The sequence below is a fragment of the Dama dama genome, chromosome 31, assembly GCF_033118175.1.
Source record: "Dama dama isolate Ldn47 chromosome 31, ASM3311817v1, whole genome shotgun sequence".
Lineage (NCBI taxonomy): Eukaryota > Metazoa > Chordata > Mammalia > Artiodactyla > Cervidae > Dama > Dama dama.
Genome location: NC_083711.1, coordinates 24,027,161 through 24,042,107, shown reverse-complemented (window position 1 = coordinate 24,042,107; position 14,947 = coordinate 24,027,161). Strand labels below are relative to the sequence as shown.

The 14,947-nt window shown below is 37.6% G+C and overlaps 1 protein-coding gene across 3 annotated transcripts in view; it reads right to left on the bottom strand.

Annotated features, from left to right (window-relative positions):
• Positions 1-14,947, bottom strand: part of TMPRSS15 (transmembrane serine protease 15) — a 137,539-nt gene that overhangs the window by 97,769 nt on the left and 24,823 nt on the right. For all 3 annotated transcript variants that reach the window (XM_061134102.1, XM_061134103.1, XM_061134104.1), the window contains exons 7-8: positions 13,123-13,254; positions 3,842-3,953 (exon numbers count right to left, since the gene is read on the bottom strand). In XM_061134102.1, the coding sequence (XP_060990085.1) occupies positions 3,842-3,953; positions 13,123-13,254 (244 nt within the window). The remainder of the gene's footprint in view (positions 1-3,841; positions 3,954-13,122; positions 13,255-14,947) is intronic.

The window sequence follows — 14,947 nt, the reverse complement described above, 5'->3', positions numbered from 1 at the left end:
AGAAGAAGTAAAACTCTCACTGTTTGCAGATAACATGATCCTCTACATAGAAAACCCTAAAGACTCCACCAGAAAATTACTAGAGCTAATCAGTGCAGATAGTAAAGTTGCAGGATATAAAATTAACACACAGAAATCCCTTGTATTCCTATACACTAACAATGAGAAAACAGAAAGAGAAATTAAGGAAACAATTCCACTCACCATTGCAATGAAAACAATAAAATACTTAGGAATATATCTACCTAAAGAAACAAAAGACCTATATACAGAAACTATAAAACACTGGTGAAAGAAATCAAAGAGGACACAAACAGAGGGAGAAATATGCCGTGTTCATGGATCAGAGGAATCAATATGGTGAAAATGAGTATACTACCCAAAGCAATCTATAGATTCAATGCAATCCCTATCAAGCTACCAATGGTATTTTTCAGAGAACTAGAACAAATAATTTCATAGTTTGTATGGAAATACAAAAAAATCTCAAATAGCCAAAGCAATCTTGAGAAAGAAGAATGGAACAGAGTAATCAACCTGCCTGACTTCAGGCTCTACTACAAAGCCACAGTCATCAAGACAGTATGGTACTGACACAAAGACATAAATATAGATCAGTGGAACAAAATAGAAAGCCCAGAGATAAATCCACGCACCTATGGGCAACTTATCTTTGACAAAGGAGGCAAGAATATACAATGGAGATAAGACAATCTCCTTAACAAGTGGTGCTGGGAAAACTGGTCAATCACTTGTAAAAGAATGAAACTACAACACTTTCTAACACCATACACAAAAATAAACTCAAAATGGATTAAAGATCTAAATGTAAGACCAGAAACTATAAAACTCCTAGAGGAAAACATAAGCAAAACACTCTCCAATATAAACCACAGAAGAATCCTCTATGACCCACCTCCCAGAGTATTGGATATAAAAGCAAAAATAAACAAATGAAACCTAGTTAAAATTAAAAACTTTTGCACAACAAAGGAAACTATAAGCAAGGTGAAAAGATAGCCTTCAGAATGGGAGAAAATAATAGCAAATGAAGCAATGGACAAAGAATTAATCTCAAAAATATATAAGCAACTCCTGCAGCTCAATTCCAGAAAAATAAGTGATCCAATCAAAAAATGGTCCAAAGAACCAAACAGACATTTCTCCAAAGAAGACATACAGATGGCTAGCAAACACATGAAAAGATGCTCAACATCACTCATTATCAGAGAAATGCAAATCAAAACCACAATAAGGTACCATTACATGCCAGTCAGAATGGCTGCTATCCAAAAGTCTACAAGCAATAAATGCTGGAGAGGGTGTGGAGAAAAGGGAACCCTCTTACACTGTCGGTGGGAATGCAAACTAGTACAGCCACTATGGAGAACAGTGTGGAGATTCCTTCAAAAACTGGAAATAGAACTACCATATGACCCAGCAATCCCACTGCTGGGCATACACACTGAGGAAACCAGAATTGAAAGAGACACGTGTACCCCAGTGTTCATCGCAGCACTGTTTATAATAGCCGGGACATGAAAGCAACCTAGATGTCCATCAGCAGACAAATGGATAAGAAAGTTGTGGTGCATATATGCACAATGGGATATTACTCAGCCATTAAGAAGAATACATTTGAATCAGTTCTAATGAGGTAGATGAAACTGGAGCCCATTATACAGAGTGAAGTAAGCCAGAAACAAAAACACCAATACAGTATACTAACGCAATTATATGGAATTTAGAAAGATGGTAATGATAACCCTGTATGCAAGACAGCAAAAGAGACTCAGATGTACCGAACAGTCTTTTGGACTCTGTGGGAGAGGGTAAGGGTGGGATGATTTGGGAGAATGGCATTGAAACATGTAAATTATCATATGTGAAACGAATCACCAGTCCAGGTTTGATGCATGATACAGGATGCTCGGGGCTGGTGCACTGGGATGACCCAGAGGATGGGATGGGGAGGGAGGTGGGAGGGGGCTTCAGGAGCGGGGACACATGTACACCCATGGCAGATTCAAGTCAATGTATGGCAAAACCAATACAATGTTGTAAAGTAAAATAAATAAATTAATTAATTAAAAAAATTTTTTTCACTTGAGAATTACTTAGAACTGCCATTTTTAATATGCAAAATCTTATATTTTGCACACAAGTAGTGTGTTGTTTAGGTACTTCCCAGGTGGCTCAGTGGTAAAGAATCTGCCTGCACATGTAGGAGACACAGGTTTGCTCCCTGGGTCAGGAAGATTCCCTGGAGAAGGAAATAACAGCCTACTCAAGTATTCTTGCCTGGAAAATACCATAGACAAAGGAGCCTAGTGGGCCATGTTCCATGGGGTAGCAAGAATTGGACATGACTTAGTGACTAAACAACAGCAACAACATGTTGTTTAGAGCACTGAAAAGAAGAAAGTGTGCTTCTAGTTTATCATATAGCTTACATGGGGCTGTGCTCCAAAATAGAAATTATTTAAACAGAACAGCACGTTCTTTTTTCCCTGAATATTGCCAAGTAAATGTATTTAGAACAATCTTCCCTTCATACCTCATGTCCTCTCTGGAATACGTCTACACAGGAAAACAACTCTTGTGAGTATTTATGGAGCCATTTCCTATCACTTTTTTGGCAAGAACCCGAGGCTCTGTCTTTCAACCTTGTTTGATCAGTTGTTATATCGATTCTCCATTCTCTATTGAGTCATCATAATGATTAAAATAAATATATGGTAGGTCAGATTGGGAAACCAAAATCCTTTCCAGCTGTTAAGAGAAATGAGCAAACTAGAATTCATTTCTCAAAGTGAATTCCACAGAGCATGTGTGTTGAATACTCTGTGGGGGGGAAATTTCAGTGGCTTAATAGGAAATATACAGTTGACTCTTGAACAATACTGGCTGGAAGAGTGTGGGTCCACTTATATGTGGATTTTTTTTTCAAAAAGTGGATACTACAACATTACACAAACCATAGGAAACTATAGAACAGAGGGCCAACTGTAATGTTATACACAGATTTTGACTGCACAGGATGTTGGCACCTCTAAACCTTCTGTTGTTCAAGGTCAACTGTATATTTGGGGGGATATTTACTTGCATCTTAACTTATCTAAGGCTATGAGAAGTCTTGCACTTTAAAAGATTGCAATGAGCTTATTTCAGTATTACTTATATTTATTTGAGTACAAATGATAATTCTCTTGGAATATCTGGGAGAAACATTACCCCTCTGTGAAAAATGCTTAGGCATATATTAAGGTAGACTGAATATCAGCAGTTTGATTATTTTGATTATCATAATAATTGCATTCATCAACTGAATTAAGACTTGGAGGTCAAATATATAGTAAGTGAACTAAGTGTTAATTCAAGATACAACAAAGAGGATGAGAATAGAGGGTATCCCAGGTCTTGATCTGCATGACCAAATCACAACATAGGAGATTTCATACAGATATAAGCATAATGAGAAAGGAACTATTCTGCAGTCAGGATGCAGCTGAAGGAAATATGGTTTCTTGTGATATACAGATACACAGGTGTGCTGTTCATTTTGATAGCACTTGATTTGTGACAACCATATGGGGGAAAAAAGAAAAAACTTGCTACAGAGCCAAATGAGATGGTCCCATTTATAGGGCAAAATTCCTTTTTAAAAGGTTAAGAATGAGAAAGAAACTTCTTAGATAGTATATCAGATGGGAAGGCTTTGCTTTGTAGCTAATGGAAACAACTGTCCAGAAAATAAATGCATTACTAAAGATGCCAAGACTTCCTGCATTAGAGAAAGACTTTACGACTTAAGTACATGGAATAAAAGGTGGTTTATTACCGTATAATCCACTGACAAACAACACTTGTATTATTAGAAGGCTTGGGATAATGGGGAGCCTCGAAGGATCCAGAAGATCCAGTCAACAAAAATCTTCCATCACAAGCTGTGGCTGTGAAAAAGAGGAAATTAATGTCAGACAAAAAAACATCTTGGAAGCATTTCTCAAATGAAATGGGATTCAAATTGGCTAATGAATCTTAATAGAACACTCATGACTAAATCTATAGGAGGCTATTTCACAAAACCAAAATGATCGAATGGAAGTAGATAAAATTTCATGTTTTAAATCTATTACTTATTTTCAGATACTTTTACACAGTCCATTGTAGAGTCCATAAAAGTAGAAAAGCATCCTATTTCTAAATACCCTTAACTAAGTTGCATTTTAGTATATTTTTTCACATTTGTAGAAAATATATATATCTGAATTATAAACATCCAATTTAAACAAATAACTACTGTGTTCCCCATTTTATTTTCCCCATTAAGTTGGAGCTAGAGTGAGTTTCAACTATGTGTACTAAGTGACTTGTCTTGTGAAAATGATCAGAATATGACCAGGCAAATGAAACATATGGTGCAAGTGGCTTGAAGAGAACTTTCCATTCAATCTACTGCACACAACTTCTAGACTTCTCTTTTGCTCCTTTTATATGATAGACTCACAATCTAGTTCAGTATTTTCATTCGGCATCTCTGGATGTGTTTTTCCTTCCTATGACAACTCACTTTCCTCTTTTAATTCTTGTAGCATGAATATATTTATGTCAAGTCAAAGTGTTAAAGTATCAGAGTGTCAGAGTGCTCAGTGCTCAGCTGTGTCCGACTATTTGCAACCCTATGGACTCTAGCACACCAGGCCCATCTGTCCATGGAATTCTCCAGGCAAGAATATTGCAATGTGTTGCCATTTCCTATTTCAGGGGAACTTCCTGACCCAGGAATAAAAGGCTTCCCCTGTGGCTCAGCTGGGAAAGAATTCGCCTGCAATGTGGGACTCCTGGGTTTGATCCCTGAGTTGGGAAGATCCCCTGGAGAAGGGAAAGGCTAGCCACTCCAGCATGTGGCCTGGAGAAGGCCTGGAGAATTTGAGGGACTGTGTAGTCCATGGGTTCACAAAGAGTCAGACACAACTGAGCTACTTTCACTTTCACTTGGGGCTTCCCTGGTGGCTCAGAGGGTAGAGTGTCTGCCAGCCATGCGGGAGACCAGGTTTCCATCCCTGGGTTGGGAAGATCCCCTGGAGAAGGAAATGGCAACCCACTCCAGTACTCTTGCCTGGAAAATCCCATGGACGAGGAAGCCTGGTAGGCTACAGTCCATGGGGCTGCAAAAAGTCAGACATGACTTCACTTCACTTCCTGACCCAAGAATAAAGCCCATGTCACTTGCGCCTCCTGCATTGGCAAGGCGGACTCTTTACCACTGTACCACCTGGGAAGCCATTCTCTTTAATGTCATGCATTACTACTGATCTTAGTTTTCATATGAATCATTTCCAATTAGAGTAAACCTTTTTGAAAACATGAACCAGGAGTCATTAGTTAACAGCTTTTCATTTTATACTTGCTATGTATCATATGTATTAAAAATAAAATTATTTCTATTAGGTTATTTTCTGTATACTTAGTTCTATTGATATTATATTCTAAAATAAAGACTTCTGAAAGACTTTATCTCTTGGCATGTTGTTAATTCCTCATATGCCAGATGTGTTGATGGAAGGCAGGGAAATAAAGGAAATTTATCAAAATCAGCTTGCTGCTCTTGCAATCTGAGTGCTAGCATAAGCTAATCCTAAATTGATAGATGGAAAAGCCCATCCTAACATTAGAGAAAAATGCTGTCAAGTTATAAAATACAAGCTATTACCTGACATGAAATATTTTGCATGAACAAAAGAAAGAAATTGAACAGCAGATGGAAATCTAGATAAAAATCTTGCATTTTGGTTGACTTTTTACTACTTTGGGCATATATGTTTTAAAGGCATATAAGGTAAAGGCATAAAAAAAAGTAGATACATTTTAAGATTCAAAGTCTGTTAAGAACAATGGCCTAGGAGTTAATTGTATTGGATTATGCATGGGATTGTTGTAGCCTAGTTCCCAGCAGGTGACAAAAGAAAGAAAAAAGAACAAATTATATTATCAAGTGTGAAACATGACCGGTCCATGTTGGATGCATGAGACAAGTGCTCAGGGCTGGTGCACTGGGAAGACCCAGAGGGATGGGATAGGGAAGGAGGTGGGAGGGGGGTACAGGATGGGGAACACTTGTAAATACATGGCTGATTCATGTTAGTGTATGGCAAAAATCATTACGATATTGTAAAGTAATTAGCCTCCAACTAATAATAAATGAAAAATCCAAAAATAAATGAAAAAAAAAAGAACAGAAAAGATAACAATCTAATATCATAGATTTCAGAAAATAAAAGGGAAAATCTGTGATTTGTTGAGAGAACTGACTCCATTGGTGTGTTACACTTACTGGAGCAAAAAGGACAATTAAGGCTAGTTTATGTGATTTGAAAGTAAACAGTGAAAATATGACTTTTTAAGGCAGAACTAAAGGATTTTCTAGCTGTAAAAGAACTCCCTTGTTCATTCAAAGCTGTCTATCACAAACCACACCAAATAAATGAGACTGTTAATCCCTTAGCTTCATTGATCATAAAAGTAAGAATAATGTCTGCTTGTATTTTAAATGATGTATGGAGCCTTTTAATCACAGTTTGTAAAGAAACATGTGGACTCCAAGATTACTGGCAATGCGTGAAAATCCACTACTATTGTAAATAGTTTATATTTAAACTATAATACTCAGGAACTCAGTGAGGAAGAGCAATTAATCCTACCAGCAATAAAATACAGCTGCTAGCATTGGTGGAGTATTTCTTATGTACTAGCCTTGCCTAAGGTCACTATATAAGTATTAATAATGTTCTCTTCACCACAACCTTATGATGTTTTAGGTAGGGAAACTGAGGTACAGAGGAGTTAAGTAACTAGCATAAGTTCTCCCAGCTTATAAGCAATGATTCAAAGACAGGCAGTTTTACCTAATATCTAATATTATCTTAATACCACAATATATAAAGCTATCATAATGACATCACTCAAATCTCTTTGAGTTGAAAAGCAGGGGTGTATGTGTGCATGTGTGTGTGTGTGAGAGAGAGAGAGAGAAATTGTAAATGAAAGAGGAAATGAAATTAAAAGAATTTCATCAATCCAGTGTTTTTAAAATTATAATATATATCACATTTGTAATACCACTTTGCAACAAACAGGAGAAACAAAAAGAAAAATAAATGAAGCAAAAAAGGGAACAAAACAAGACCAGTTTTAGAATGTGTAAATCCTATTTGCAAAGCTGATTACATTTTAGTAATCCTCCTCGTCCACTCTGGAGAAGGCAATGCCACCCCACTCCAGTACTCTTGCCTGGAAAATCCCATGGACGGAGGAGCCTGGTAGGCTGCAGTCCATGGGGTTGGGAAGAGTCAGACACGACTGAGCGACTTCACTTTCACTTTTCACTTTTTCACGCACTGGAGAAGGAAATGGCAACCCACTCCAGTGTTCTTGCCTGGAGAATCCCAGGGATGGTGGAGCCTGGTGGGCTGCCGTCTATGGGGTTGCACAGTGTCGGACACGACTGAAGTGACTTAGCAGCAGCAGCCTCGTCCACTCACTACATATTTGTGGGGAAAGGTATCAACAGCTCTGGGCTGCACAACAGGATTAATAAATTTTCAAAAAAGCTGAACTATGTCCCTGTTGGCAAAGATGGTTGTATGTTTGCCATCCCTTCACTCAGTCCTTTTCTAGGCGCATGACTAGATTGCATACCTCCAAATGGGTCACATGACAGAGTCTGGTTAATAAACTATGGTGGAAATGATTGTATTTATTTCTAGATATGATTTCTAAAAAGATCTTCTGTAACATTCTTCCATTGTCTGTCAGCAGGTTGCAAAGAATCCAGGGAAGAACTTGGCTCAGAAGGTATGGTGGAGGCACTGGAATCCTGAATGCTTCAGAGCACAGCCTCTTGCCATCTTCCTTGAATTATAGTGTCAGTGATAAATTGTAATTGTCTTATACTGTTAAGATTATTTATCATAGTATTTTTTGTTGTTCAGACACTAAGTTGTATCTGACTTTTTGCAACCCCAGGGACTGCAGCACACCAGCTTTCCCTGTCCTTTACTATCTCCTAGAGCTTGCTCAAACTCATGTCCATCGAGTTGGTGATGCCATCTAACCATCTCATCCTCTGTCGTCCCCTTCTCCTCCTGCCTTCAATCTTTCCCAGCATCAGGGTCTTTTCCAGAGTCAGTTCTTCGCATCAGGTGGCCAAAGTATTGGAGTTTCAGCTTCAGCATCAGTCCTTCCAATGAATATTCAGGATTGATTCCCTTTACAATTGACTGCTTTGATCTCCTTGCAGTCCAAGGGGGCTCTCAAGAGTCTTCTCCAACATCACAGTTCAAAAGTATCAATTCTTCAGTGCTCAGACTTCTTTAGGGTCCAACTCTCACATCCATGCATGACCACTGGAAAAACTAAAGCTTTGACTAGACAGACCTTTGTCAGCAAAGTGATGTTTTTTTAAATATACTCTTTAGGTTTGTCACAGCTTTCTTTCCAAGAAGTAAGCATCTTTGAATTTCATGTCTGCAATCACTGTCCACAGTGATTTTGGAGCCCAAGAAAATAAAGTCTGTCATTCTTTCCATTGCTTCCCCATCTATTTGCCATGAAGTGATGGGACCAGATGCCATGATCTTCATTTTTTGAATGTTGAGTTTTAAGCCAGCTCTTTCACTCTCCTCTTTCATAATATTTAGTTTGCCCTTAAGGACATGATCAGTTTGTGTGGTCAGTTTTCTATGAAGTTGCTGAATTTTAGTGGAAATGGATAATCTACAGATCAATTTATTCTCTAAAGGGACTTTGGGAATTCCTACATTTGAGAAAAGATTAAGAACATTCCTGAAGGCATTTAAAGTTACAATAGTACTGAACTACTTATAACAGCTATGACAAACCTAGACAACATCTTAAAAAGCAGAGACATTACTTTGCCAACAAAGGTCCATCTATTTAAAGCTATGGTTTTTCCAGTAGTCATGTATGGATGTGAGAGTTGGACTATAAAGAAAGCTGAGTGCCAAAGAATTGATACTTTTGAACTGTGGCGTTGGAGAAGACTCTTGAGAGTCCCTTGGACTGCAAGGAGATCCAACCAGTCTATCCTAAAGGAAATCAGTCAGGAAGGATTTGTTTTTGCAAAAATAATAGATACAATGCTTCCAAATACTCATTGGAAGGACTGATGCGGAAGCTGAAGTCTCAATACTTTGGCTACCTGAACTGACTTTGGCTAAGAACTGACTCCTTAGAAAAGACCCTGATGCTGGGAAAGACTGAAGGCAGGAGGAGAAGGGGACGACAGAGGATGAGATGGCTGGATGGCACCACTGACTCTAAGGACATAGTTTGAGCAAGCCCTTGGAATTGGTGATGGATGGAGAAGCCTGGCGTGCTGCAGTCCACGGGGTTGCAGAGTTACCTGACTGAGCGACTGAATTGAGCTGAATGTTACTTAAGACATGAAGCAGGGCATACTTCTGGAAAAACAGATATAACCCAGCCATGGCTGAGTATTATTGCTAAGTACTCAGGATTACAATTTTTTAGACTACAAAGGTGCTTTTTAGTGTGGTGCTAAGAAAAAACTCTCAGTGGGAAATAAATGAACCTGTCCAATATCATACTCTATTGCACTATCCAAAATTGACTATAATGGAATGGGATTCATAGAGGTGTGTTCTTAGGATCCACCGAGAGCTCCCTCTGCTGGCTCATTATTTTTTAGTAGTGTGTGTGCTCAGTACACTGAATTCTCCAGGAATATACATCAAACTGGAAAAGGGCATGGCAACCCACTCCAGTATTATTCTTTCCTGGAGAATTCCAGGGACAGAGCAGCCTGGTGGGCTACAGTCCATAGGGCAGTAAAGAGTTGGACATGACTGAGTGACTATCATACACACACACACACACACACACACACACACACACATCAAACGTGATCTCTGCCCACCCGCCCAAGTCTGTTTTGCATGTACATATGAGACAGACAAAAAACCTATGGAGACACTTGCCAGCTTCCAAAATAGGCCTGAACATTGGCCTGAAGGGTGTGGGTCAGCACTTTTTCTTCTCACAGGTCAGCTAAAAAGTGAACTTTCCTGCTGATGCAATCCTCATCAGAAGAAAAAAACAATTTAAAGAAATCTTGGTTCTGCTTTCGTCAGCTATAAGTCGTGAAAACCTAAATAACTAAAGCCTAAAAAGGAAGCTGTTTAGGAAGTTAACATTAATATGACTCTATTAATAACACTGACTAGAATTAGAGCTCACAGCTGGAGGAATAAGGGAGAGAAGAGAGCACATAGGTCAATTTCACACAGATAGTTCTCTTACAATCATCTTTCAGTGAATGTAAATTGATGGACAGGGCTTTCTGCTAGAAATTGTGCTACAATTTGAGCACAAGTTTGAGGTGGGGCTGAGGTGAAGTACTCACAATCATTTATGGTTAAGTAATGAATGAAAGTCTGAGAGTGAAAATGTTAGTCGCTAAGTCATATCTGATGCTTTGTGACCCCATGGACTGTGGCCTGTCAGGCTCTTCTGGCAATGGAACTCTCCAGGCAAGAATATAGGAGTGGTTTGCCATTTCCTCTTCCAAGGGATCTTCCCAACCCAGGGATCTGACCAAGTTTACAAACCTGGGGTCTCCTGCATTGTGGGTAGATTCTTTACCATCTGAGCCACCAAGGAAGCCAAATAATGAATAAAACAACCTACATGACTGTAAATTCTGGATAAAGATAGAGTAGTTGATTGATTTTTTTCTCTTCTTTATTCCACAAAGACTTTAAATGGTTTTTGCAAAAATAATAGATACAATGCTAACTTTAAAGTGCAAATAATAAAGAGAATCAAGAAAAATGACAGACAAGGATCTATAGGCTTCAGAAAGTTACAGACTTGGATGGTGAATTGATAGTAAGTTTCAATTAACACAAAACCTTCATGATATTGAAAAGTAATAATGCAATTTGATTATGTATTTAATGCAAACACATAATCATTAATCACATAATTAGAGAATTCAGTTCTAATACTGAAGTTCATGTCATGAGTTAGAGTGACTCAGAAACATAATTCATGGCCTTGTAACTTACTTTAGGACAAGTTGCCACATATAGTGTATTTCTATGGTTATTATTTGATATGCATGGATACTAATTTGTTATGAAAATTATAAACTCTGTAACAGTAGAGAGCACACAATAGGTGCGGTTCATTTTCTGATTATACATCTTAGATATTTCTCCCCATTTAAAGTTAGTGATCATCATCAAATAGACTTAAAGGTATGTGGCTCACTTTGATACACATAATTTTTGAAATATAAATCGGGGGAACATCACCTCTATTACCTCATGATGGCACACTTGTACCACATTCCCACTGAAGAGGTTTTGAAAACTGCCTGCAAACCACAGCAAACAAAGACATTGCTTTCTTTTTCTTTGAGTAATTTAGTTATATAAAATAGATTAAAAAATATTCTGTAGCCTGCACTTTCTTCCAGTATGTTCTGAGTGCACTTCAAAGTACGCAGTTAAACTTTGAAGTCTGGATTTCATCCAAGAACATTTGAACTAGGAGTGTTTAGTTGAAGACACTTTAGTCAAGTTGCTGGGTTTTTGAGTTGGTTCTGGGAAACAGACCAACTGCCTGTCTTTTCAAGTATATCCTGAGTGGGTAGGTAATTTTTAAAACTTCAGTTGGTATTGGAGCATTTGTCTTCAATTCATATCAAAAAGAAGAGCAAAGTATGACAAGTGAAGTGAAGTAAATTGTAACTAAAGCCTTTACACATTTCAGGAACTAACTGTGCCCATGGTCAGTTTTTAAATTGGTCATAAACTATACCAAAAATTTGCTCAATTCCTGCTGTTTAATTTTTCAAGAACAAATTATAGGTTAGAATTGTTCAAATAGTTCCTTACATTACTTACTAATCGTATATATATTTATGTGCTAATCTTTCATGTGTTTATTATCCAGGCAATAAAATGAAGAAATAAGCCAAAGAAGAAATATGTTTAAATTACATTTTTAAATTACATGTTTAAATTACAGCTATGTTTGGCATTTTGATGCTGAAGCTGAAACTCCAATACTTTGGCCAACTCACATGAAGAGTTGACCCATTGGAAAAGACCCTGATGCTGGGAGGGATTGGGGGCAGGAGGAGAAGCGGACGACAGAGGATGAGATGGCTGGATGGCATCACCAACTGGGTGGATATGGGTTTGGGTAAACTCCGGGAGTAGGTGATGGACAGGGAGGCCTGGCGTGCTGAGATTCATGGGGTCGCAAAGAGTCGGACACAACTGAGCAACTGAACTGACTGACTGACTGAAGTGTTAACTAATAATAATGATAGTGATTAAAAAAAAAAAACTTAACACTCTAAACAAATGCCAGTATTTACAAAAAACAAAACAAAACATATATTTAGTTTAACAGACATGAAGATCTCATTCTAACTGATTTTCTTTTTTTAAAAAAAGTTTCATTGCTAAAAATAAATAAATAAAATAAAATAAACTCTGCCCACAAGTCGAAAAAATAAATAAATAAATAAACACAGTGTTTAACTGATTTTCTTTACTCACAGAACTACAACACTTTTTACACTTTTTACCTATTTTTTGTTTCTTTGCCAAAAGTTGAATAAAGGCAACAAAGTGAATTAAGGAGTGATGAATCCTGAGTTAAAGACTGTTAAAGTGATAAAAAATAAAGTGATCAGTATTACAATATGATGGTGAAAAGCATTCAAATTCATAATAATTCATAGCAGTTTAATAATGGATGAAATATAAGGTCACTTTCTTCTCTCAGATATTATTAACCACAGCATTCTTTCTATACTTGTCAAATGGAATTCTGTTAAACTAATTAATAGGTTTAATGTAACAAAGTTTAAGAATACTAATATGATTACTTTTAGATTTTTGTCTTAAATCATAAATACGACTAAGGGTATGTCTCAATCCCCAGTAATTTCTGGTACCTGAGAATGTGTGTTTGTGTGTGTGTGTGTGTGTGTGTGTGTGTGGACACAGTGAGGGAGGGTGGAAAAGAAGGGAGGAGGGAGGAGGGAAGTTAATCACTTACCACAAGTTTTATTGTCTTCATCAGAGCCATCTGGACAGTTTAATTCTCCATCACAAAATAGATCAATTGCTATGCACTTTAGAGCATCCGCACACAGCCTTGAATCAGGCAGGCACTCTATTGAGACATTTCCTTTAAAAAAAAAAGATTGAATTTAAAGGTTTCCCACATAATAAATTTAATTTCCAACCAATGAGATATGTACAGTGTTTGGATATTTATTATGTAATCTTTGTCATTTAGGTAAGTATATGCTTGAAAGTGAAACTGAAAGTCGTTTAGTCGTGTCCGACTCTTTGCAGACCCATGGACTATGAAGTCCATGGAATTCTCCAGACCAGCACACTGGAGTGGGTAGCCTTTCCCTTCTTCAGGGGATCTTCCCAACCCAGGGATCGGACCCAGGTCTCCCACATTGCAGGCAGATTCTTTACCAGCTGAACCACAAGGGAAGCCCAAGTAAGTATATGCGTACTTATAATATTTCAACTTCCAAAAAATATACATTTATGTCATTTAATGAATTGATCTTAGAGTTTTAAATTTTGAAGGAATGACACATATTTCTTCATAGATATTAAATATGATGCTGACTTTGTTGACTTTTTAAAAAGATTGTTCATTCATTTGCTTTTGGTTGTGTGTGCTGGGTCTTTGTTGCTGCACGGGCTTTCTCTAGTTGCGGCAAGCGTGGCTACTCTCTAGTTGCAATGTGCAGGCTTCTCATTGTGGTGGCTTTTCTTGTTGTGGAGGGAGAATGGGCTTTAGGGCACGTGGACGTCAGTAGTTCCGGCTCCCAGGCTCTAGAGCACAGGCTCAGTATCTGTGGGGCATGGGCTTAGTTGCTCTGAGGCATGTTGGATCTTCCTGGATCAGGGACCAAATCTGTGTCTCCTGGATTGGCAGGCAGATTCTTTACCACTGGAGCCATCAAGGAATCCCCTACTTTGTTGATTTTTAATCTTGATAAATGAATGCAACAGTCTGGACATTTAGTCCCCAATATTTATACCTCCTAGGATTGCTTTGTGTAATGTGGGGCAATTTGCTAAAATATGTATCTCATCATCTACAGTATCTAATAGCCACTTCATTTACTTATAAACTTATGACTCGAAAATATAGTGGTTGAAGTTAAGGTTTACATACTGCAGAACAAAATTTGTCAACGAAAACTATTTTATAGTAAAATGAAACTTAAAATCCAGAGTACATTGAACATGAAAACCCAGTGGTTTTCTTCTGTTCATTATCTCCTTGCTTCTTGGGTCAGGGTTTCTTAGGCGGAAAGGTGCAAACATCCCCCTGAAGGAGTCCATGTCATACTCTGACCAGGATCTGATAAATTTACACCTCTCAGCCTGTCCTGTCCTACACCTGCTTCTTTCCATCTTGCTAAAAATAGAGATGGACTGAGAAACACATTTTGCTTCTAGAAATTGACATGGAAAATTTAGGTGCAATCCTAATAATATATGCCCACTGGATAACCACATATGTTTTTAATTTTCTGAGCAGTGTGAGAATTTCAATATGTTTCTTTATGATTAGAATAACAATGAAAGTTTAGTTTTTGGAAAATCTTTAAGCTCAATAGCATTTTTTTTTTTCTTTTTGTTATTGTCCTTAATCTTAAAGCCAGCATTGTACTGCCATCTGCTGGGTTTTAAAAATATATTTGATTCTAAAATTTCTCTTAGGCTCCAAGAAATAAATTGGAAAAAGTGCTTCTGTTAATAAATCTGCCAAGGTAATGCTTAATTAAGAACATTATAGACAGAGTTGCTGGGTATAAATACAACTAAATAGGTCTTTTATAATTGTA